Raw genomic sequence first — 26,128 nt, 5'->3', positions numbered from 1 at the left:
CTTGTTACGGGACTTTATTTTCAACAATGACCTTGATGTGATATTGTTACAAGAAGTTTGCTTTACGAATTTTTCTTTTGTTCCATCTTATATTCCGTATGTGAATGTGAGTGAACATGGTTCTGGGACTGCCATTCTGATTAGAAATACATTTGAAGTGGGACAGCCGTTGCTAAGCTTGGATGGAAGAATATCTTCTGTAATAGTGAACGGGATAAATTTCGTAAACATCTACGCCTTTTCTGGATCGAACCGTAGAAAAGAACGGGAAAACTTATTCTTAAATGATCTTGCTCCCCACCTCGGCAAAGCGGGCATAACTGCTAATGTTGTAGGTGGTGACTTCAATTGTATTGTAGATGGGACTGATTGCGTTGGGGAAAACAAAAACTATAGCCCGGGGCTTACAAACCTCATAGATTCGTTCAAATGGAAAGATGTAGCGCTGGTTCTTAAAAAGAAAGAATTTACTTTTCATCGTGGATCGTCAGCTTCCAGGCTTGATAGATTTTATGCATCGGTCAGTATCATGGACCGTGTGAAAGATTTCAAGACAATTCCGGTACCCTTTTCAGACCACTGCGGAATTGCCATGAAAATAGGAATTTGTCAAAATACGATAGTTTCCAAAGGTAGAGGATACTGGAAGGTAAATAGCACAATTCTCATGGATGATGATGTAGCCCGAGATTTTGAAAATAACTACGAGATTTGGAAGCATAGAAATCAGTATGTACATAATAAATGCGAATGGTGGAATAGTATATTTAAAACTAAGTGTAAACAGTTTTATAGAACTAAGAGCTGGGAGCTAAATAGCAGGATTTTTACAGAAAAAAGCTACTTTCAAAGTAAGTTGAATGAATGGATGAACAAGCAGAATAACGGTGAGGACACTCTTCTTAATGTTAGAATGATCAAATCTAGGTTGCTTGAAATAGAAACCAACAGATTGAAGCATTTGGGAAACACCATGAATGAATTTACATTGGTACAGGGAGAGATGATCAATATATATCAAATTGCAGCTCAGATCAAGCGTTCAGAGCACAGTAGCGGATTTAAATTATCTAAAGATGGTTCCATGATTGTGGATATCAGGGAACTCAAGAAAGAGGTTTTCGAATATTACACAGAGCGGTTCAAAATGGATGAAAGTGCAGGATTTCCAAACAACATCAATGATCCCCTCAACAGTATTAACAACTCACTGAATGATGACGACAGAGAACACTTAGCGCGACCAATCACAATTATTGAATTGGAAAGGGTACTCAAACTTTGCTCGAAAAAGAAATCGCCAGGCCCAGATGGATTGACCTATGAATTTTATTTGAAAAATTTTGATGTTATTAAGCAGGACCTACTGCAAATTTTCAATCTTTATTTATCTGGCACCTTTTGTCCCCCAAAAGGCTTTTCAGATGGGATTATCACACTTGTTCCCAAGAAAGGGAGTAGCAGTAGGTCATTAGATGATTACAGACCAATTTCTCTAATGAACTGTGACTACAAGCTGTTTATGAAAATCATTGCGGAAAGAATATCACCTGTTTTAGATAAACTACTCTCTGAGGGACAGTCTGCTTGCGAGAAAAACAAATCTTGTAAGAATAATTTGAAAGATCTTCGTCGAATGCTGACTAAATCTTGTGAGAACAAACGATTCAAGGGTTGTCTTGTCAGTATTGACTTGAACAAGGCTTTTGATAGAGTTGATCATGAATATTTGTGGAAGGTTTTGGAGAAGTTCGGCTTCCCCCAAACAATTGTTCAATGTATTAGAAATGTGTACAGTATTGCGGTTTCCAGAGTCCAGATCAATGGATTTCTTACAAATGAGATCAAGATAAACAGCTCTGTCAGACAAGGATGTCCCCTAAGTATGATTCTTTTTGTTTTATACATTGAACCATTGATAAGAAGAGTTTCAGAAAGTATAACAGGATTTCTAGTTTACGATAAATTTTTAAAAGTAATTGTTTTCGCTGACGACTTTAACATAATTATTAGAAATGACGATGAGTTTGATCAACTTTTGAGTATATTCGATGAATATGCAATACTTGCTAAAATAAGAATAAATCTGAGTAAATCTGAATATATGAGATTTAATCAAGTAAGAATGGGACCACAAAAGATTCGAGAAGTAGATAGCCTGAAAATTTTAGGAATAACGTTTTGTAGAAGTTGGTATTTGACGGTAAACACTAATTATAATAGAGTGATAAATAATATAAAACACTCATTGAGTAGACATTACATAAGAAATTTGAATTTGTATCAGAAATGTTGGATTTTAAACATATTTATTCTATCAAAGGTTTGGTACTTAGCACAAATTTTCCCTCCCTTAAACAAACACATAGCGCAGCTCAAATCTATTTGCGGAAAGTTTTTATGGAATGGGTTTATCATTAAAATCGAGAGAAACCAGATGTATCTTGATTACATGAAAGGAGGTTTGAATTTGATTGATCCGGAGGCGAAAATTAAAGCTTTATTTTTGAGGAACATCCTGTATAACCCAGATGGAGGTGATACAACAGTAGAAGAAAAATATTTACTAGAAATGAGAGAAGCACAAACACAAAGACTAACAAAAAACGCAAGGGAATGGATTCAGGAAGGGAAAATGTTGAAAGAACGATTTAATTATAACAGTACAAGGCATTTGTATAATTATTTTGTAAGTTTGAAAAACTGCACTCCTAAAGTAGAGCAAAACATTAATATCAATTGGGCAGGAATATGGGAAAACATAAATATGAGATTTATTTCAACCGACATAAGATCAATGGTCTTTTGTTTTGTTAATGACATCATTACAAATGGCAAGAAACTCTCGGCTTATAACATTCGCAGTAGCCAAGGAAATTGTCGCAGGTGTGGAATCGCAGATAGTAATTTTCATCGATTAAAAGAATGTCCAAAAGCGAAGATCATTTGGGAATGGTGCAGTTCGATTGTTCAAACGCGTTATAAAATAAGTGTAGTTGATTTGGAGGATCTTCTTCCATTTTCGATATGTAAATCATCGCAGCAACAAAAAGCTGCTTTGTGGCTGACCATGAAAGTGATTTCATTCAATTTGACATTTCCAGAACCATCACTATTTGTTTTCAAAAAGGAGATAAGGGAAGAAAGGTGGAACAACAGAAAATTTTTTGCTTCGGAATTCGGATCAAATTTGAACATATGCTAACTGTTAACAATCGTAGATGTACTTAAGTTAAGTAGTGTTAAGCAATAAGAAGTTTGTAACTCGAATCCTGTTTCAATAAAAAAAAAAAAAAAAAAAAAAAAAAAAAAAAAAAAAAAAAAAAAAAAAAAAAAACCCGATAGCCCAATAAACTTACTGTAAACTTTGAATGGTCCAACGACGTGCTGCCCATTGGTGTAGCTGGACATGCTTCCATTCACATCTCCGTTCAGCAGGTAGCTATTGTTGTTAATGTATCCATTGCTGGTGAGGCATCCATTGCTGAGCCCATTCACGACCAATGATCCGTTGCCATTGCCATAGTAGCTACCCAATCCGGCGGCCACTGCTGCGGCTGCTGAAGGACTTGTTGCTGCGACGGCCGCCAATTGAAGCTGCTGTTGTGTGGGGTGTTGGGATTGCTGTTGGGGTACCTGGGGCCCTCCTGCCAATATGCCAGCGCCATTCATTTTGCTTGTCAGAGGCAGCCGGCTCGGAGGCATCAATCGTTGTCGCTTCATGGGCCTGGGCTGGGAGGAGGGCTGCTGCTGTATGGGCCCAAAAAGTGTCGATGCGTAGTAGCTGTGAAAGGGGAATGAAGAAAATGAGCACCCATTAGCGAACAGAAGTGGCTTCAGATATCAAAAAAGGGTGGATAGTAGGCCATCCCTTATTTTTCGAAAATAGGGAGTCGATGCCGGTTATGGACCCTTTGCGTATTATGGACATAGTAAGCTCTCAGTTAATAACTGTAGAAGTGCTCATAAGAACACTAAGCTGAGAAGCAGGCTCTGTCCCAGTGGGGACGTAACGCCAGAAAGAAGAAGAAGAAGAAGCGTATTATGGACCCCTACAGAAAAACATAAAATTAACACTCAAAGCTTCGATTACACACTTCAGAACTTCGATTACATTATTAGTCATCAGTTTCAGGCAAAATATTTGGTTTGAGACGCACAAATACAGATATTTGAACAGTTTTGTAATTGAAACCACACAAGAGGGTCTATAATACGCATTTCCAGGTGGGTCCATAATAGGCTCGTCGGCAGCGAGCCGGATTACATGGGAATCAAATGGGGGGTCCATAATATGCAACGTCAAATTTGTAAACAATCCTATTATGGACCCCGGGAGAGTCCATAATAGGCATTCGGACAACAGTTTTTCAAATGTATATTTCGCTGGAAAAATCGAATGATTTTGTATGTTTCATAGACGTACTATGAAGTAAAGATATTGAATTTGTTGTTAGACTCCACAAAACGTATAAGCGTCTGAGATATCATTGCGGAAAAGCGTCTAGAATGAATTTCAGCTACTAAGGGGTCCATTACTAGCATTGAAACCCTACGAAATGTTATAAGTTTGTCATTGTAAAGTGCTCGTTTTGGTAAGAAAAAAATCAGGTAAAAATTTGAAGTCCGTAAGTGGACGCTAAGTGGTCCCCAAATGACCCTAAAGGTATTAGGCACAGAACAGATAGCCATCCTAGAACAATAAGTAATTTTCGCCTAGAATACAAGAAAATGTGAAGATGAGTAGGCGAATAAAACATTGTTTACCCTATGGAAATTTACAGTGCAAAATATTGACGTTAGTCTCGTCTTAAATGATATGTTTCGCTCGTATAATGTGTTTGACATTATGTCAACACAGCACAGTAAGCCTTGCAGCCTTGGAGTGCACCTAAATCAAAAAAAATTGTAAACAACTGATATCCTTTTGGGTTAAATTATCTTTTGGGATGTGTAAGAAAAATGGTGTGGTAACTGGTAATACCCTTCACGTATGACTGGAGTTTGCGACCTGCAACAAAAATAATCAACCTCCCCCGCCCCTTACTATTGCCCTTGCCTTGAATTTGCCATTAAAGTTTTATAAAAAAAACGCTGATTTCATTCATCTGCACCTTTTCCTCCATCGTTTACAGAAATAAATAGATCAGTAAGTTTTTCTACATGTCTAGGGACACAGTTATTGCTTGACTAGTTTGATTTTTTCCAACAAAAACGCATGCACGCAAAGAATGTGGTTGAAATTATTCAATGTTCAATTCCACTGTATCGAGTTTTGTTTATTGTTTTCCAAAACAGCTGTCGGTCTGATGAGCAAACTTTTAGACGAGTGCAAGGTTGATTAATTTATCGAGGTGTTATGTTATCTAATTTCATTGAATTAAATGAATGCAATTCTAATTTGCTCCGGCACACAGTGCGTTGAATGTATGGAGATGTGGGTTATAAATCAAAACTGGAAGATCAAGCCAGCTGTATTTTTCAGACCTCTCAGTGGACACTCTAAGAAACATGTCTGTGCGTGATTTAGGGTAAAACTCGGTGGAACTCTTTCTAAATCGATAGTCAAAGTTACATGTTAGTATTTCATAAGTTTGATTTCATAGCCAACTCAACGTGCCGATTTTGATTGAATAGATTGTTTTCAAAACTCTCCGTGCTAGTTGAAAGGAATGCTGAAAACATGCGACAAATTTTTTTTTTCTGCTATTCCGACAACTGTCACTTTCGATGTGTGTTGTAGTTGATTTAATGCTTTGTATAGCTTATAAATGCTTGTTTCAATAGTAGATGGTATTTTCGAATACTTGAGGATACTTATTATTGCTGAATAAAATAACTTCAATTTTTATTTTTGTCTATGAAGCAACGCACTGTGCGGCAACATTGTCTCCGAATCGTCAGACGATTGGCGCATCAGATGAATGAATTGTCTTTATTAACGAGACTTTCAGCCCTTGGCTGGTTCGTCTATTACGCATCAGATTCGGTATCCAGCCAGAGTACGATTTTGACGTTTGATTCATAGCCAGGGAGGAGTAACCGAATTCCAGTATTCAAACAGAGTCGCGTTTTACAAAATTAGATAAAAATAGAGCATTTCTTAAGTGTGGTTGTTTGTTCATTCAATGGAATTGATACTAATCATTATTTATCTTCACGAATTTGTTAAATAATGCGGGTCAAAGTACGGGATGGCGAATAAAAGTACGGAATAACGTCGGATCGCTTAAGTGTCTTAACTGAATTTGTAGAACGTGAGATGACGAATAAGCGCGATGTAGACACGATGTTCTCACATACTTCTAAATTTAATATATCTATAAAATGCTTGACTTCATAAGTACACATTATCAGGAATGTAATTATTGTTGAACAAAAATTTAAATTGTACATGAGTTGAAAAATATCAATGTTTTTTTCCGGTACAAAAATGTTTTGTATTACACTAAAATGTATAAGCAATTCTCAGAATAAAAGGTTTCTTCCATTTTTTATTAAAACCCCTACCGAAATATTATTCTATGAATAGTTCAGAATATGAATCCAATTATTAGATATAGAGACAAACAACATTTATCAGTTCAATTGTTGAAGAAATCCAGAAAAAATAATAATTTTCGATACAGTATTGCAAAATATACTCATTTTCGGTTAGCACTGCAGAAAGATTTTTTCCATTATATCACTGCCGGACAGTGGGTGTTAGTTGGATTACAAACACACAGTATTGCAAAATATACTTATTTTGGTTTTAGAAACTTTAAATCACTTTTCCTTAGAAAGAGTTTTTTTTCTTTCAAAACTGTTGATTCTATCCCGTTAAAAGGGTAATTCGTCTATTTTTGAACGGCTTAAACTCTCGCCTATTGCTGCACATTCCGTGTACTCCTTATGACGCGTTCAACAACGAGCACCTAAGACATTTATCAGTAGAAAACAATGAACTACCAGAGGTGTCAAGGCCAATATTTGAAAAAAGTATTTTTGAGTGAAAAATTCCGAATTTTTCCTTTAAAAATCATAAGCAATCTTAGATATTGACGTACCATTTATTACTCAATGCAAAATTAAGGTATTCTAGGTTGTTTAAGCATTAAATAAATAAAAGACAATAAAAACGCAGTAAATTAAGACCACTTGTAACCCAAATATTTGAATGTATCAAGTGAAGTTTTAAGTTGCAGTGTTGCTTAAAATACAAAATATGTCTTGACAAGCGACATTTTATCATAATTTGAAAATATAATTAAACTTTTGACCGTAAGGATAGAACTCTTGAATTACATTAAAAAACTAGCATTTCTGGCAACACTGCTGGTTAAGTTGGAGTTAATCTTTTGTCTATTAACTGTTACGCTACTATGAAAAAAAAAAGACGTAGACGACGGTGACCCCAAAACAGCGTTACACAGATTAAAAAAAAACGTAGCTTTACAAATATTTGTCCAAATACTGAAAGTTTTTCACTAACGAAAACATTAAAGAAAAAGAAAAATAACACACATAGTTGTAGCAAGGTAGACGGTCTGTAAGAGATTGAGCAAAGATGGTCAACTACAGAGAAAACAGGGTTACAATGGATCAGAGCTCATATCTCAGCCATCGGACAAAACGTTATTAGTAATTTTATTTCACTGTTGGAAACATAAAAGACCAGCATAGCAGGGAAAATATCAAACAGAGTCGTAGCAAGGCAAATAGAGAATAGGGGATTCCCTATTGTAGATCTTCAAATGAAAAATATTAAACATGGTTGTAGCTAGAAAAATAAACAGTTGCAAGGGGCTGCCATAAAAAATATGCCCAAAATATAGAAAAAAATCATAACTTTATAATGAACGAACCGTTTTTTTGATTTTCTTTCACCAGGATCAGGTAATTATCTTTCAGAGAAAAACAATATTACACATAGTCGTAGTAAGATATAAGGTTTTTACGAATTGGGCCCTACTTGTTGCGCCCGTTTGCCTGTAAATCGAAATTCATAGCGAAAACTACATGCCGTTTTTTCTCCATGAAATTGAATATAGAAGTTATTAAATTTGAAATTCATTGTTGAAAACACACAACTTTTATTTTACCCTTAAAATTAAGGAGAAACACCTTTTTTGCACATGTTTGTCTGTAGCTCAAAATTCAAAGCAATTACATGAAGTTTTTTTTACATAAAATAAATTTATATTTCCTAAGAAACTTCTTAAAACCTATTTCCTGAGTCTGTTTGCCTGGAAATTGAAAACCAAAGCGACGACACGTAGATTTTTCGGAATGAAATTGCTTTTAGAAATCAGATGAATCTGTAAATAAATAAATTTTTGATGGCACATAAAATTTATTTTACCGAAAAACAACGTGAATCCTTGTTTAATAAACGTATTGCTTTGCTTGTAAATATAAATTCAAATCGAAATAATGCAATTTTTCAACAATCAATACATTGTAGAAGTCAAGTGAACACGTTTGAGGCGTGATACAAATATTCAATTACACTCAAAATTTGTGAGATAAATTACGTGCTTTTTTTACATATTATTTTTTCGTTAGAAATAACTTATAGAAGTTATATCAACATGTTTGAGTTTAAAATATAGTTTTTGATTACATTCAAAATTTATATTACTTAAAAACTAAGGAAAAGACAATTTTTCGAACTATATGCTGCTAAAACCATATCTAAGGCGATGATATATAGTTTTTTTTACATAAATTTGATTGCAGTAGGCAAGTGAACATTATGAAGTAGAAAGGGATGTTTTTGGAAAGGGATGTCATTCAAAATTTATATTACCGTAAAACGGGGTAACTTTGATAATGCGGGTAACTTTGATAATTCGAGACTCTCACGACGAAATAACAAAGTTCCTGTTAATCTGTTAAGCAAAACGAATGCAAAAGTAAAGAGTTTTAGTATGACACTTCATGTTAAAGCTATTTCCGTTGGAATCAAGTACATTTGAGGATTTATATGCATATGTGGAAAATTTATAAGATTTTAGCAATTTTGAAATGCTCTCAAACAATCTGTTCTACGATCACTATTTGATGAAGTTATTATGAATTCGTCACTTATACTTGATAGCCTAGTTATAGTCGAACTCGAATTCGGTCTCAAAACTCTAAGCGAATACTATTTTTACAAACTGGGACCATTTTTGTAATCTAAGTCAGAAATTTCCATATAGCGTTAAACGCCTAAAGATATGCAACGCCCTACAATTGTTCTGTAATTCATTCAATTTTGTTTGAGTGATGCTCCATTATCAAAGTTACCCCAAAACAGAAAACCGACTTTCGATTATATGAAAAATTATATATCCATTAAGAATAAATCTTTTGGAAATCTATCAACTGAAATCGATAGTTAGGATACCAGTACTTGTTTTAAAAATATGAAATAAAATTCTTTGAAACAGCATGCATAAATATTCAAGTTTTCTTCGAAAAAACTATCAAAGTTATCCCGTTTTACGGTACCTAACAAGCAATTCTTAAAAACCCCTTTTTTCTTGAGTCTGTTGCCTGGAAATCAAATTACAAAGTAGTTCTTTCGGCATTAATTAGCTTCAAGAAGTAAAGTGAACATGTGTGAGAAGAAAAAGATATTTTCTTGTAAAACTTCAAACTTTTTTAACCTAAAAAACTACGAGAAACCCTATCTCATGAGCTTGTTTGCCTGTAAGTTTAAATTCAAAGCGATAACACGTAGCCGTTTTGGAGTGATTTTGCTTATTAAAGTTAGGTCAACATGTTTTAATTGAAAATAGAGATTTCTAATTACACTCAAAATTTATTTTACCCAAGAAATTACGTAAAACCATGTTAAATAAACATATATGCTAGTAAAAAAATCAAATCGATAGATTTTAGTTTTTTCGACATAAAATTAATTGAAGAAGTTAAGTGAATATGTTTGAGAAGTAATGAAAATTTTTGATTAGGTACACTCAATATTTCTTTCACATGAGAAAAAAAACTTCATCATGAGCCTGTTTCCCTGTAAATCATAAGTGATGACATTTTACTTGTTCGGTATAAGTTTACTTATAGAAGTTATATTTACACAATTGAATTTCAAATGTACTTTTTGATTGCACTCAAAATTTATTATACTAACAAAAAACTGAAAAATCCCATTGTTTTAATTGTATTCCTTTTAATCAAAATCTGAGGCAATGATATGTAGTTTTTTTTACATTAAATTTATTGCAGAAGTCAAATGAACATTATTGAGTACAAATAGGTATTAACAAAATTAAATTTGTTTGCCTGAAAATACAAATTTAAGTTTTTTTATAATTATTTTATTTATAGCAGTCAAGTAAGCATGCTAAAGAAAAAAAAAACAGAAATTTTCAATCAAACACAAAAATTATTTTACTGAAAAACTATTAATATCACAGTTTTAAGTGAAATACTTTTGAGTGTATCCAAACATATTACTTCCACTCAAGTGGACAATCAATTTAATGTTAAAAAATACATATTGCTTTTGATTTTGATTTTAGATTAAGGTATAACAACTGGGATTTTCATAGTATTTGAGTAAATTAATTTTCGAGTGTAAATCAAGAATATTGTTTTCGTTAAACATGGTAACTTAACTTCTATAAAGAAATTTATATGAAGAAAACTTAAGGTCATCGCTTGTGATGTTACTTTATGGGCAAACAGGCTCATGAAACAGGATTTTTCTTTATTTTTATACAACACGATAGGCAAGCAATTTCACGGCTTCGTAGCCGTGCGGTTAGCGGCGTCAGTCGTTTAGGCGTATTGCGCTACGGAGTGTGGGTTCGATTCCCGCCCCAGTCGGAGAAAACTTTTCGTCAAACGAAAAATTCTTCACTGGTCCACTGGTCGTTCCATGTGTCCGTTGTCTAATGTTAGTAATGTTCAGTCTGTGCAGCCTTTGGCTGAAGACGGTGTAAATTGTCTTTTTAACACTAAATAAATCGCACTCACTCTTTCCGCGTGTGTAGGAAAATGAGATGGATGGATATGGGTTATGAAAAGGGTCCGCGTGGTCTGTATTCTAAACTTGTAACCAACTCAGTTATTGGGTCATCAAGTGGCTCGGTAGCTTAGTTGGTAAAGCGCTCGTCTAGTTAACAAGAGTCCTGGGTTCGAATCCCAGCCGAGCACGTGGATTTTTTTCATAATTTCACCCATAATTTGTCCATCTTTACCACGCGTAATGAGTTCATTAATTTGGCACCGAAAAAGTTTTTTATAGGTTTGGTAAACATTCCTAATGGAAACCGCCCATTCTCTAATGGTCTTGCGACAACGCTGTTTGATATTTTTTACTGCAATGCTGGTCTTGAGTGTTTCCAACGGTAAATTAAAATTATAATATTTTTGTATGATGGCTGAGATGTGAGCTCTGAACCATTGTAACGCTCTTATATTAGGAAGACATATTTTCTTGACAGTTGATATAACGACTAGGTTTAAAAATATGTTGATAATGTGATGGGTTATAACACTTTTGAGAATTTTAGTCTAGTTTTTAATCAACCAAGAATACCTCAACTTGTTGCAGAAACCACTCAAGACACATCGAAAATAATTTTTGACAGTTTTGAGAATGTAGGGGATAAATAATATGTCATGAAAATTTGCAAGGAAAGTGTATAGAGCTGTTTCAATCAACAACGTTTTTTGTTTCGTGTATTCAAGAAAGCGAATATGTCCACAGTTACAGTTGATTATGATGAGTGACGAAAAGTGCTACGCACGTATCAAACTGATAGTTATATTAGGATGTTCGACAAAATTGCACTACATAGGTTTTGGTATAGATTGTAACAATATCGACAATTGAATAGGTGAATAACAAGCCAATATTTGAATTGTATTTTATATCCTCAGCATTTTGAGTTGCAGGAAACTTACCGTATATTTTCAGTCCGTTTAGAATATTTTTTTTTTATACAGTACGGCCCAGAAAAAATGCGAAAATCATCGTACCATGGTCTACAACAGTTGTTAAATGGAAAGTAAAAACGAGTCATAATTTTAATTTATTAGTTGTTTTGCTCTTTTGCTGTTTAGAATATATTTTTCCTTTTGGACATGCATTTTATTTGTACATTTTATATAAGAGGATTTGGAAGCATACCTTCTATATTTGTCAAGTAGACATTAAGTTCTTTGTAACATTATGATTGAAGCTTTTAAAACAACAACGATCTGGTGAAATTCTTCACAGACCTTGTATAGAAGATTCGCGCTTGTCAAATGATGGAAAATACTTATATCTGAAGCGTTGGAGTCACAAACATATTTTCGCTTAGACTGTGTGTTTTGACGTGATTTAGGTTTTATTTAAGTAAGATAAGCGGCTGATCTGATCTGAGCTTAACCCAAAGAAACAAACTTCTTCTTGATAAAAATCTTATAAACCTTTGTAATTACGTTTTATGGAACATTGAAAAATTATTTCGGCACATTAAACCCAAAAAACGCAATTGATTGAAAACAATGACTCTTGCAAAATATTGTTGTTGGTTTCGAACATTTTTACTAAATATACTTATGTGTTTTCTCGAACAAATAGTTCAATTATATATTAACACATGTATTGAGCTGTTCGGTAATCCAATCCGCACGGTTAATAAGTTTAATCAAATATAATTAATCAAATTAATTAACTCATTACGCGTGGTACGGATGGATAAATAATGGGTGAAATTATGGAAAAAAAATTTGCTCGGCTGGGATTTGAACCCAGGACTCTTGTTTGCTAGACGAGCGCTTTACCAACAAAGCTACCGAGCTACTTGGTGACCCAATAACTTAGATGGTTACAAGTTTCAAATTCAAATCCCCACAGATCACGCGGACATTTTCATACACATTTTACATTAGCGTTTCTATAGTTATTTATTGATGGACTTTATTCGTTTGTAACTCGTGAATTGTACAGTTAAAATGTTAAATATTACAAACCAACAAGGGGCACGTACTCCCCTGAGTACTCTTCTGGGCTTTCATCCATAGTCCGTGAAAACAGCCACAGTCAACAAACGACGACTGCTAACGCAATCCAGGTAGAAAATTGTTAATCAAATAAAATGAAATGACAGAATAAACAAACAATTAGGTAGGCGACAAAAGGTTCCCTTTGAGATAGCTCCAGTGGGAAAATCAACAGCAGCACCATGCCAGAATAAACTCTCGAGAAGTTCAAACGCTCATATAATGACGATGTTAATGATAATGTCGATATAACGATAATGGTAACAAGTTTCTCCATTCTGAAGAGGAAATGAAGCAAAACAATTTACCTTATTTGTCATCACACGGTCGACAGCAGCGGAGAGGGGCAACAGCACAGAAAAGAAACAAGTAGGATCACTCTTATCAGTTTTCCGTTTCGTGAGAGCTCGTGAAGGGCATTCGTCGGAAGGAATCTTTGTGAACTCAAGTCTATTCAATTACAGTATTTGGATAACTTTTATTCTTTCTTGCTACTTTTCCTTTGACTTTTGGCTTATCTCATCTGTTATATCCGAATAAAGAAGGCATGCTGATGTTCGGTTCCGAGAAGCAGCTCCCCAACTGATTTTTTCCGCTACCATTCATTCTTCGGTAACGATTGTTGGGAGGAAAACTTTTTCGGAAAACATTTTGACTCAATTTTCCTTCGTATTATTCGAGGTTTCGAGTGCTTGTTTAGATGACAAATTGCTCATTCAACTCGATGAAGCGAACAAGTTTGAAAGTTAGAAATGGGAAAATGATGTTACAATGAGATTTCAAAACAATTCAGAGATGATGTGAAAGCTAGAAGAAAGTATGACTCAAGATAAATACTGATAAGATAAATAATTCTTACAGTGTTAAAATCTATTCACTTGATTTTTTTTGTATATAAAATTTGAATTGGATTTAAATATGCTTTAAATCTGCAAGTAATGATCGTGCTTATCAAAAAACCAAGATAAAAATGGAACCAATCCAAATAGAATCGGAATTGTTACTTAGGATGAATCATTATTATACGAAAATTCAATTTGCCAAGAAATTTCCACGGTCAAAATTTCCTTTAACCTACATCATAAAACACTATTAACTTCCGCCGAAACCTATCTGCCAAACAAAATCCTCAAATTGTTTACGATCAACCTTTCTCTGCCAGACAAAGTGTTCCAAAAGTCAGTGGAGCCTCGTCATCATCAATCATCAAGTTTATCGCTTCGTCGCCTCCCCCACATCCATTTACTTTCAATTAATACCGTATTGATCAAATAATTTAGCATAAGGCATTTAAGGGATGACTTTTCGACGGCTGCCGACCGACGTTTTGATGGCTTCCAGAAAGTTCAACCGTAAACACGTGTGGGGGCTGCGTCCTCCTTAGGCGAGGGGAGAAATTGCTCGCTCATCCGAATAATCTTTCCGATGGGTGTAGATGTGGAAACCTAATAGGGAAAAACTGACTTTTCTTTCGTGCTTAAAGGCGGGTGGTGATGACGAAGGAATACCTACAACAATAAGACGAAGAAGTTCATGAAAAGTATTGAATCGGAAGGAAGGAATATGTTGGTAGCTAGAGGAAGCAAGGATCGAACCTGAACGATGATGTGGCATTTGGCACTTCACGGTAAAGGAGATATTGGCTCACGTTTCTTGTGGTAGGAGAGATGACTTTCGCTTTCCATCTTTCGATAGAAGGGTAATATTGTGGCATTCTTCGAAGATTGAGTCCGTAAACGATGGCAAAATGATTAAGGATTTGTGTATTAATTGATTATGATACTTCAAGGAAAGCTTTAGTGTTTATTCTATTATGGGTGAGAAGTTAATTAAAACTGATCGGTGATAATACGTTATTGTTGAGTTTCAGTAGAAAACCGACTATTGGAAAGCTCAGCGCCCACTGGCTAACGAACGAGAACGGCCTACGACAGATAGATTTCGTCGCCTTCGAGAGTATGGTCATTGGTAGCACCTATTTCTAGCACAGCTTCCCGTATCGGTACACCAGGAACTCACCTCAGCAGACAGAATCGCAAATCGATCACGTTTTGATTAAGCACTTCTCCGACATAACCGGCGTCTGAACCTATCTGACGTTCACATTGACTCCGATCGCTATCTGGTGATTGTGAAACTTCGTCTAAAACTATCCGTCATCAACGATGTACGGTACTGACGCTCGCCTCGGTATAATCTAGCGCGTCTGAAGCAACAGATGTCGCAAATGCATACGCGCAGTATCTTGAGATAGCGTTGCCGGATGAGGGTGAACTCGATGGTGCCCCTCTTAAGGACTGCTGAATGGAGAGCATGGGAAACACTCACTCAGGTATTGCATTTCCCTCACTCGCTTCCACGCACAGTCGGGAGACTGCCATTTCTTTAACCAAGCCGAACGTTTCAATGGGCCATGCAGTGCCCACTCTGCTTCTCCGACGAGCACTAAGCGGAACAAAAATCGACAATCGATTGAGTCGCTACCGAGTCTGAAAGCCGAAAGCAGCTGAATGCAATACCGAATGAGTGTTTACATTATGATTCCGGTCGAGTGGCATTCGGGTTTGAGTGCAGATGAGCGTTCATTGACTGGCAATTACAGTGGATTCAGTGAGTGGGAATCTGCTCAGTCTGTCAAATGCATTCGGAAAATGGTTGCTAAATGCGTTCACTCGTGCCTCGCAGATACAAGTGTATTGGTATTCACTTCTCTTCGTGTTCCTTCAGATTTTGGCTTTTACACAATCGATTTCGACGCTTTCATGCTACACTCCACCCAGTACGGATCAGCTGTCACTGAATGTTCGGTAGCAGCTTATTTTTTGCTTTTTTTTATCGGTAGCGTTCGGGCGAGTGAGTGATTTTTCCCATGCTTGCTGGAGGGCTGTCAAAAAAAATTAAGAAGAGATCGGTTCAACGAGAAATGCCAAAAGTTTTCGGAGAAGAAGAATGCAGCGCGGGTTGCAATGCTGCAGTATTGCAAAACGTGAAACGATACAGACTAAAGTAGAAATAGCAAACTCGCTGTGGATTTGGGGGAATGTCCAGATATTGAGTTGCTGTACCAGGTCCGTCCCACTCGAGCTCAGATTGGGTACCACTTCTAGTACTGCATTTGGTCCCTCGGTAATGCAAAAGGTACCCAAGTTTGACAGATCGCAGTACACTTTTCACGGCATTCTAGATTACCTTATGAGCCATAAAATTTTGGGCAACTGCAAAGGACATGGAGGTCTTTAATTTGTCTTTGGCTGTACCGTCCTCAATAAACACGGAAGTTCTATCACAAGCTTAACACATTCCATAAAGGCTTCATGCTGTGAGTTTAAATGTGCTGACATAAGGATGGGAGTTTCTTGACGGACGGACGCGGGGTGATTGAAAGGAGGTTCGGAAGGTTAAAAGCGCAGAGAACACAGGCATAGAAGGTCAGAAAAGCCTAGAAAAGCGGAGGTGATGGCTACGTCAACACAGCAGACAGTGGAAACCATCCAGCTCCCTCGATGGAATGTTTAGTAAAATACGTGTTATCAGTTTGAACGTTTATTGAGTTACAGTTCTTAATCAGTCTAATGTTAGGTCTTGTATAAGTCATGGCCTACTTAAAATTTGGAGTAGCTTAGCTGCCCATAAAAGCATAACTGTCCCATATGGAATTAGTAGGCATTGAGAAAATAACACTCAAAGTTTCAAAGTTTGTCTTCTCATACAAATGTTTATAATTTTCTAATACATTTATGTATGCTATATTCATTTAGCATCACTGCACCGATAACTCATTTTGCTTCTAATTATCAGCAAAAAATATAAACATGAACACAATTCACGTATTGCAGTTGCTATTTGGGTAGAAAGTTCATATGAAGACAGTTATGCCTTTATTTTACAATATGGGGCTGCACCAACTTCATATTTTTCCACAACATTTTCAAACAAAGTGTGTTAAATTTCATATACACAGTAAAGTATATATTAAAACATGAAGTTTAAGATGTAAAAAGGTGTTGGTTCAAAAATCCATATGGGACAGTTATGCTTTTATGGGCAGTTAGTGTAATGTGATTACTTAATATCTGAATACTACAGAATGCCATTCAACAGTTCAAGAACAACAAGGCTGCTAGCAAGAATGGTAGCAGATCAGAACTCATCAAGATGGACCCGGATAGGTTGGCCGCTTGTCTGCATAGTCAGAATCTGAGAGAGAAAACAGCTACCGCAAGAGTGAAAGTGAGGTGTTATATGGCACATCTAATCTAATCTAATCTAATCTAATCTAATCTAAGCGCTTGCACAGCCAATATTGAAAAGCATCCTGGAAATACCTAGATTTGTTAAGGTATTTTCTTGTCAGCATTAATATTTGCAGAATATCAGTAATATTACACAAATATTAAAATGGCCAGGCCCACTGTGCAGACTTTGGGATTGAAGACAACTGGAAAGATTACGACGATCAGGTTAACCACGAATGGATAACATGATAGGCGAAAAATTTCCAATTTGAGGTATGAAGAAACGGGGACAACCGTACCAACCGTTTCAACTCAGGGTTATAGGTAAGATCGTTGGGAGTGGCGTTGCTAAGAAAGTTAATGCGCACTCCATTGTTGTAGTTTCTCCTGGGATGGGACACAGGTATTTCCTCCTCATGTCCTGGCTCTAGAGCCTAGGCTTAAGCGCCTTTACTCGCTCTCTGAAACGAAATGAAAACTTATTTCGCCCCTTTCCCGCTAAACAAAAACTAAAAACAGTTTTCTGTTAAATTGATAATACATTTTTGAAACATCAGACATGATTTGGAACATTATAGTATACAGGGTAGTCTCCTATTTGGTGAGCTCAACCATATTCCCGTTGTGTGCAATGTAATCAAAAAATATAATATAAATGATTTGAAACGATCTCACCAAATTACAGTTGTGTACCAACGATTGTTGTGTTGACTCTCCTGGATCGTGAATCTCGCTGTGTTACCACCAGGGGTTGTATGTTGCACTTGAAGCAATGAACGGTAGCTTTCCGGTGGCCAAGAATGACAAAATTTTCCGTTTCTGTGAGAATTGTTCAATATTTCATTTGCTTCCGTGCGCTGGACAGCGCATCTTACCAAACGTAGCTCCAATGCTTAAACTTGGAGAAACTTCGTATTTTAGGTGTCGAAAATTCCAGGTTGCAACTGCTTCAATCATATGTGGATAATAAGACTGACATAAGCCATGGCCACTTCCTTCGACTTCGGCTCCCACATTGCTGAAAGTTGGCCGATCTTGGCAACAGCAACATCATTGTGTTTGAAATAATAATTCATCGATAGAGATCCAGTACTTCTCACAGGTTGTGTTAACCGAGTGTCGTTCTTTTCACAACAGCGAACGGTAGAAACATTTGTATCTCTTCCGATCAAATTCATCAAACGAGGTCACATTTCACATTTCAATCACTACTCGCACTACAGTTTGGTGCATATACTTAAATGTTCAACTTCATAGTATAATAATCGTGAGGTGTTATATGGCCCATCTACAAAAAGGGGGAGCAACTAGAGTTTGAAAATTGTGGTGCAATCATTATCGTAAATGTCGTCTATAAAGTACTATCCCAGATAATATTCCGTCTTTTGTCAACTATAGCAAACAAGTTGGCAAGTTATAAATCAGGTTTAATTCACGGTCGCTCGACAACGGACCAGATATTATCCGTGTGGCAAATCCTCCAGAAATGCCGTGAGTGCCAGGTCCCTACGCACCACCTGATCATTGAGTTCAAAACGGCATACGACAGTATTAACCGTGTAGAGCTATGGAAGGTCATGGACAAGAACAGTTTTCTCGGGAAGCTTACAAGATTGATTAGAGCAAGTATGGATGGTGTGCAAAACTGCGTGAAGATCTAGCCCGAACACTCCATCTTAGTGACATTGCACATTGGGCCAGACCGCAAAATTAGGAGGAAATAAATATTCTGACTATGAAGATGATTTATTAGAACAAAAGTGTCATCGGAAAAATGGTTACATATAATGAGGGCTACATTTTGAAATTAAGAGACATTAAAATGTTCCACCAAAATACGATCATATATTTACCACCTTTCATGCTTTTCAAGTTAGCGCTTTGAGGTGTTCTAGGAAGTTGTTCTTCGTTTAATTTTGAACAACTTTGGCGAAGACGCCAACCTTGTAAGTCTACTGCAGCTTTTTCTATGGCGTTTTCAATGATGCAGGGTAGGGTGGTCCGTGAAAAATGGATGTTTTGCCCATAACTTTTTTATTTCAAAAGCTATCAAAATTTCGTCTTCTACAAGTTTTTCGAATTAGTTCAAATGCGCATATTGATTAAAGAATTAAGTTTTTCTGTTCATTCGTTTATGAGATATGATAATTTGTATTAAAAAAAAACATATTTTTAAACTTCAATATCTTAGAAAGGGGGAACAATGGGGATGCAATTTGTGCAGGATCTGAAGGGCAACTTCGAGATTCAAATGGTATATCATATCTCTGGAGAATTTTGATGTGGTAACGAGCATTATTTTACTGTAAATTCGTGATTTCAGATGAAGTATTGAACATTTCGGTAAAGTTCTAAATATGATTCGTTTGAAAACATATTATACTTATTTTGGATTAATATTACGAACATGTGGTTTTCACTGACTTGAAGAGCATCTAATAGGCAACTATCAGCAGATGTGTTTGAAATATTAAATGTATTTGCATGGCTTAATCGTGAACCATCGTGTGTGATTATTTTGCCACATATTCTTACCACTGTGATTCAAATTCTGAACAGCACGAATGAATCCTACTCATATGAATAGTTTCGAAAAAAAATAATTTTAGCTGGTTCAACTAACATCGAGCTAGAAAGTGTTTACAACTCCCAGGGTATAAAACAGATTGAAACACATTAAAGTTGAGTTGCAATTGACTGCCACTTCCTGAGAATTGGATGCCACATATCAGGGAAATATTTCAACCAATACGCCTTACAAAATTCGCGTGCCCGGATTATGAGTCTGATTGTTTTATGTTTTATATCATTAACGAAAACATGTTTTAATTCTTTGCACGTTTCCAATGAACAGGCTGTTAAATTAACTATATTACAAAAGATTTGTATTTATTGAAAAAAAAAAAAAAAAAAATACTCGATTGAACAGATTTTTGTTAGTTTTGACTTCGTTTTCAATAGCATACATCAATGTTTCAGCTGAAATCATGAATTTGTAGCATGCTTGTAAACCTCTAAGTTATACCTTTCAGATCCTGCGCAAATTGTATCCCCGTTTTCCCCCTTTTAAGATATTGACGTTCGAAAAATAAGATATTTTTGAATAAAAATGATTATATCTTATAAACGAATGAATATAATCACTTAATTCTTCCATTTAAATGCGCGTTTCAACTAGCTCTAAAACTTTGTAGAAGACGTAATTTTGATAGGATTTGAAATAAAAAATTATGGGCAAAACATCAATTTTTCATAGACTACCCTACCCTGAATCGTATTGTAATAGAAGGTGTCATCAGGGGAGCCGGTTGCAACAACCAAGGTTCGGTTTTCACAAGATCTGGCCAATTTGTTTGCTTCGCGGATGATATGGATATTGTCGGCAGAACATTTGAATCGATGGCAGATCTGTACACTCGCCTGAAACTTGAATCAACCTAAGTTCATTTAGTGGTAAATAACCTCAAAAACAAAATACATGCTGACAGACGGCTGGGATAGTGCATGTGCAGGATGTGCAGGAGAACGGTGCGTGGCGGCGGAGAATGATCCACGTGCTCACAAGGCATGCAAAGTTACTGTTCGCGTCAAATCTAGTTGGTACAAGAAGGCACTAATTTTTAAAATTTGTATGAACCGTGTTCATTGACCAGAACGAAAAAATGAAACAAATTGGTGCAACCGTTTTAAAGTAATGAACATTTATCTTTCTGGTACAACTCCATCCGTAAATAATCTTGAAAACTTCAAAAAAACATTTGCATGTTTTTGTATAATCCAAATTTTGTTTTTTTTTAGTGAATTGACTAAAACAAAATAACAGCCAATGAAATTTTCAATGAGAAATGTCGGTTCCGCAAGTAATATCAGAATATCTTCAAATGATTGTTAATGCCGACATAGATTCTAAAAAGAAGAGTTTTTTGAGAACTTGTGAAAAAATGGTGCATTTTTGATCTATTAATTTGGTTTATTTTTGATGAAAGGTCTCTAAAGTCTTAATATTTTAATAATGTCTCTAAAGTCCCTGTTTTCAATTAACTTCCAAAGCATTCGAATGCAAAATTCTGCAGGATCCAGAGAAACCTTCAAAGACTATTACGAGACTATTTAACTTGTTTTTCAACAAATTCATCTCAGATTTCTCGAGGTAAAGCTTCAGGAATTATCCTAGTGGTTAATGCAGAGATTTTATTCGTTATACTTTCAGAACACATTCAGGGATTTCTCCAGAATTTCTTCTAGCGATTCCTCTACCAAATATCCCAGATATTCTTCCAGATATTTTTCAAAGAATATCTTTGGAAATTTCCCCAGCAAATTCTCGGGCACTTCAACATTACTTACTCTAATAATTTGCTCAGCGATTACTTTAAAAAATCCAAACACTATCCTTGGACTTCATCCATATATTTTTCCTCTTCAACCAAATTTTCTTGTTGTTACTCTAGGAGATCTTCCAGCTTTTTACAAAATTTTGTCCACGAAAATCCGCAAAAGTAAATTCCAGAGCTTTTGGAAAAATATGTTCGTATTTTTTTTTTCAACAAATCCAACACAAATTTTTACGTTATTTTATCCACGGTATCTCCAAAGAATTGCTCTAAAAATGCTCGAGGGATTATTCGAGAAAATCTATTAAAAACTTTTCAAAAAATTCCTTCAATTTGAACCTGTGTTTCATCATAAATTACTTAACTTTACTTTTGCTGGCTCTACGTCCTTCAAGACATGACCTGCGTCACAATGTTACGCCAACTAACTCGGTCCATGGCTGCTAACCTCCAATTCCTCGATCGCCCCACACTTCCAAGATCCTGCTCCACTTGGTCAAACCACCTAGCTCGTTGCGCTCCCCTTCGTCTTGTACCGGCCGGATTTGAGTTGAACACCATTTTTGCGGGATTGTTGTCCGGCATTCTCACAACGTGTCCCACCCATCGTACCCTTCCAGCTTTGGCGACTTTCGTGATACTGGGTTCACCGTAGAGTTGCGCAAGCTCGTGGTTCATTCTTCTCCTCCATACGCCGTTCTCACATACTCCGCCGAAGATCGTCCTAAGCACACGTCGTTCAAAAACTCCTAGCGCTTGCAGGTCCTCTTCGAGCATTGTCCACGTCTCATACCCGTAGAGGACTACCGGTCTTATAAGCGTCTTGTACATGGTACACTTAGTACGGAAGTGAAGTTTACCAGACCGCAAGGTCTTGTGGAGTCCATAGTAAGCACGACTTCCGGCGATGATACGTCTTCGAATTTCTCTGCTGCAGTTGTTATCCGACGTTATCAATGATCCGAGGTAGACGAATTCGTCTACCACCTCGAACTCATCCCCGTCGATCGTCACGCGTCTGCCTATGCGAGCTCTATCGCGCTCGGTTCCTCCAGCCAGCAGATATTTCGTCTTCGACGTACTTACCTTCAATCCAACCCGATCTGCTTCACGTTTCAGCCTGGTATACTGTTCAGCAACCACCTGGAACGTTCTTCCGACAATGTCCACGTCGTCAGCGAAACAGATGAACTGGCTGGATTTATTGAAGATCGTGCCCCGCATGTTGAAGCCCGCCCGTTTCATAACACCTTCTAGCGCAATATTGAACAGGAGGCAGGAAAGACCATCGCCTTGTCGAAGTCCTTTGCGTGTTTCAAACGGGTCCGATAATGCACCCGATATCTTCACACAGCACTGTACACTATCCATCGTTGCTTTGATCAGTCTAGTCAGTTTCCCGGGAAAACCATTCTCGTCCATAATCTTCCATAGCTCTTCGCGGTCGATGGTATCATAGGCCGCTTTGAAATCGATGAATAGGTGGTGCGTAGGTACTTGATATTCGCGACACTTTTGGAGGATCTGCCGCAACATAAAGATTTGGTCTGTCGTTGATCGCCCGTCCACAAATCCGGCTTGATAACTTCCCACAAATCTGCTTGCCAGTGGCGATAGACGGCGGAAGATGATCTGGGAAAGCACTTTATAGGCTGCATTAAGAATGGTGATCGCTCGATAGTTCTCACATTCTAACTTGTCACCCTTTTTGTATATTGGGTATATTATTCCCTCCTGCCACTCCTCCGGTAGCTGTTCTGTATCCCAGATCCTGGCTATCAATCGGTGCAGACAAGTGGCCAACCTGTCCGGGCCCATTTTAATAAGTTCCGCTCCAATACCATCCTTTCCAGCTGCTTTGTTGTTCTTGAGCTGTTTGATAGCATCCTTAACTTCGCCTATTGTGGGAGTTGGCACGTCTCCCTCATCCGCCGTACTGATGAAGCCATTCCTCCTGCTGTCTTGATCTTCCTGCTCTGCGCCGTTTAGGTGTTCATCGTAGTGCTGCTTCCACCTTTCAATCACCTCACGTTCGTCCGTCAAGATACCTCCATCCTTATCCCGGCACATTTCGGCTCGCGGCACAAAGCCTGTGCGGGATGCATTCAGTTTCTTGTAGAACTTACGTATTTCTTGAGAACGATACAGCTGCTCCATCTCTTCGCACTCCAACTCTTCCAGGCGGCGCTTTTTATCCCGGAATAGATGGGTCTGCTGTCTTCGCTTCTGTTTGTATCGTTCCACGTTTTGACGGGTGCCTTGCTGCAGCATCATCGCCCGCGCTGCATTCTTCTCGTCCAAAACCGTCTGACACTCCTCGTCGAACCAACCGTTCCGTCGATTTGCTTCCACGAACCCAATGGCACCTTCCGCTGCGTTGTTTATGGCTGCTTTTAGACTACTCCAGCAGTCCTCAAGAGGGGCTTCGGTGAGCTCTCCCTCTTCCGGCAACGCTGCTTCAAGGCTTTGCGTGTAATCAGTTGCGACTTCGGGTAGCTTGAGTCGTTCCAGATTGTACCGTGGCGGGCGTCGGTACCGAATGTTGTTCACAACGGAGAGTCGTTGGCGCACTTTAACCGTCACTAGGTAGTGGTCCGAATCGATGTTTGCGCCGCGATAAGTTCTGACGTCGATAATGTCCGAGAAGTGTCTTCCATCAATCAAAACGTGGTCGATTTGTGATTCAGTTTGGTGGGGTGATCTCCAGGTGTACCGATACGGAAGGCTGTGCTGGAAGTAGGTACTACGTATGGCCATGTTTTTGGAGGCGGCGAAATCAATCAGTCTAAGGCCGTTTTCGTTCGTAAGCTGGTGTGCGCTGAACTTCCCTATAATCGGTCTAAATTCCTTCTCCTGGCCAACCTGAGCGTTGAGATCTCCGATAACGATTTTGACATCATGGCTTGGGCAGCCGTCGTATTCACGTTCCAGCTGCGCGTAGAAAGCGTCCTTATCGCCATCGTCACTTGCTAGGTGAGGGCTGTGCACGATGATTATGCTGATATTGAAGAAACGGCCTTTGATCCTCAACTTGCACATTCTGTTGTCGATTGGCCACCACCCAATCACGTGCCTCTGCATTTCGCCCATCACGATAAAAGCTGTGCCCAGCTCATGTCTATTGCCGCAGCTCTGGTAGATGGTATAACCATCCCTATACGTATGTACCGTCGACCCTTTCCAGCAAACCTCCTGCAGCGCTACGATGTCAAACTTGCGGACCCTCAATAATTCGGAAAGAATGCGGGTACTTCCCAAGAAATTGAGAGACTTACAGTTCCATGATCCGAGTTTCCAATCGTTAGTCCGTTTTCGATGCCTGGGTCTATGCCGATTGTTCCGGTCCGAATTTACATTGTATGCTTCCTGTACTGATGATTTTTACGGCTGGCTTGTAAGGCCTGCACCAACCCCCTGTCTCGCCGGAGGATCATCGTGCACAGCACTGTTTAGAGTCCCACGCTGGCACTAGGACGATGATCAGCCGCTCCTAACATGGAGAACAGACGCTGTTTTGAGCCGCCCCTACCATGGAGAACAGACGCTCTGATAAGCTACACCCTCAGAAGAGAGGAGAGGAGCCCCCCTTCCCTGTCAGCATACGACCAAGGTTCCATCAGGGTTGGTTACCCGATCTTCCCTACGGTTACTCGTATCCCAGGCGGCACCACGGGGAGGTAGGGATAGGAGTTACTGGACAAGAGGCTAAGGACCACAAATGGGGTCTATTTTATACCTACAGGTACGCGAAGTAGTACCAGTCATTTACCACCCGTTTCATCATAAATCCATCCCCTATATTAGTTTCTAGGAATTTCATCCAGTGATTCCAAAGGCAGTTCTTCCAAACAATTCTCAATGAGTTTCTCAAAAAAAAAAAAAAATCCCATGGTATCTAAAAAGATTATTTAAGGTTCCTCACTAGTTTATTTAAAATTCCACACAAGTTCCACTAACTAACATCAGAGGTTACTTCAAAATTTGTTTTGGAAATACCTCTCGAATTTTTTATTCAACTTTTTCTCAAATTTCTAAAAAAATTCATTCACATTTCCATGGAGCAATGCCTGTAAAATTCCTGGAAGAATACTTGTATAAAAGATATCCTTGATAAATCCAAAGAACTCCTAAAGAAGTCTCTGAGTAATTAATGGAGATGTCCTCAGATCATTTCCAAATTAAAATCCTCAAGAAATTCTGAAGCACAATTTTATAAGGCATCCCTGACGGCATCTTTGGAGAAATTTCTGATTGAATTTTTAAGAAGTTCCAATCAAAAGTAGTTAGCAACAGCGCGGCCTGCATCATCAGTCCATCGATCCCACGATTTCATCAGACGATGGATGACATATCCCAGACCACTTTCTTCGATAATCCAAACAATCGCCGTTATTGAAATCACGCCGATCACCGATGTCGCCAATGCCATGATGCTACGGACCACCCGCACGCAGAGTCATCAGAATCCATTAGCGAAAACCAGAATGGACTGCAACATAAACAATCCCAAACTGTTCCCACGTTCCAGGACTAACCCAGAACTAACTTCGTAGGTTAAGAACAAAATGTAAATCA

The 26,128-nt window shown here is 37.7% G+C and overlaps 1 protein-coding gene and 1 non-coding gene across 8 annotated transcripts in view; one reads left to right on the top strand and one right to left on the bottom strand.

The window, feature by feature from the left end:
* Window positions 1–26,128, bottom strand: part of LOC5572637 — a 348,615-nt gene that overhangs the window by 73,907 nt on the left and 248,580 nt on the right. For all 7 annotated transcript variants that reach the window (XM_021843388.1, XM_021843390.1, XM_021843386.1 and 4 more), the window contains one exon: window positions 3,360–3,784. In XM_021843388.1, the coding sequence (XP_021699080.1) occupies window positions 3,360–3,784 (425 nt within the window). The remainder of the gene's footprint in view (window positions 1–3,359; window positions 3,785–26,128) is intronic.
* Window positions 11,074–11,145, top strand: Trnat-agu. The gene has a single exon. It is a non-coding gene; the product is annotated as a tRNA-Thr (tRNA).

This window comes from Aedes aegypti, chromosome 2 (genome assembly GCF_002204515.2).
Source record: "Aedes aegypti strain LVP_AGWG chromosome 2, AaegL5.0 Primary Assembly, whole genome shotgun sequence".
In the NCBI taxonomy this organism is placed as follows: domain Eukaryota; kingdom Metazoa; phylum Arthropoda; class Insecta; order Diptera; family Culicidae; genus Aedes; species Aedes aegypti.
This window is presented reverse-complemented; position numbering and strand designations above follow the sequence as displayed.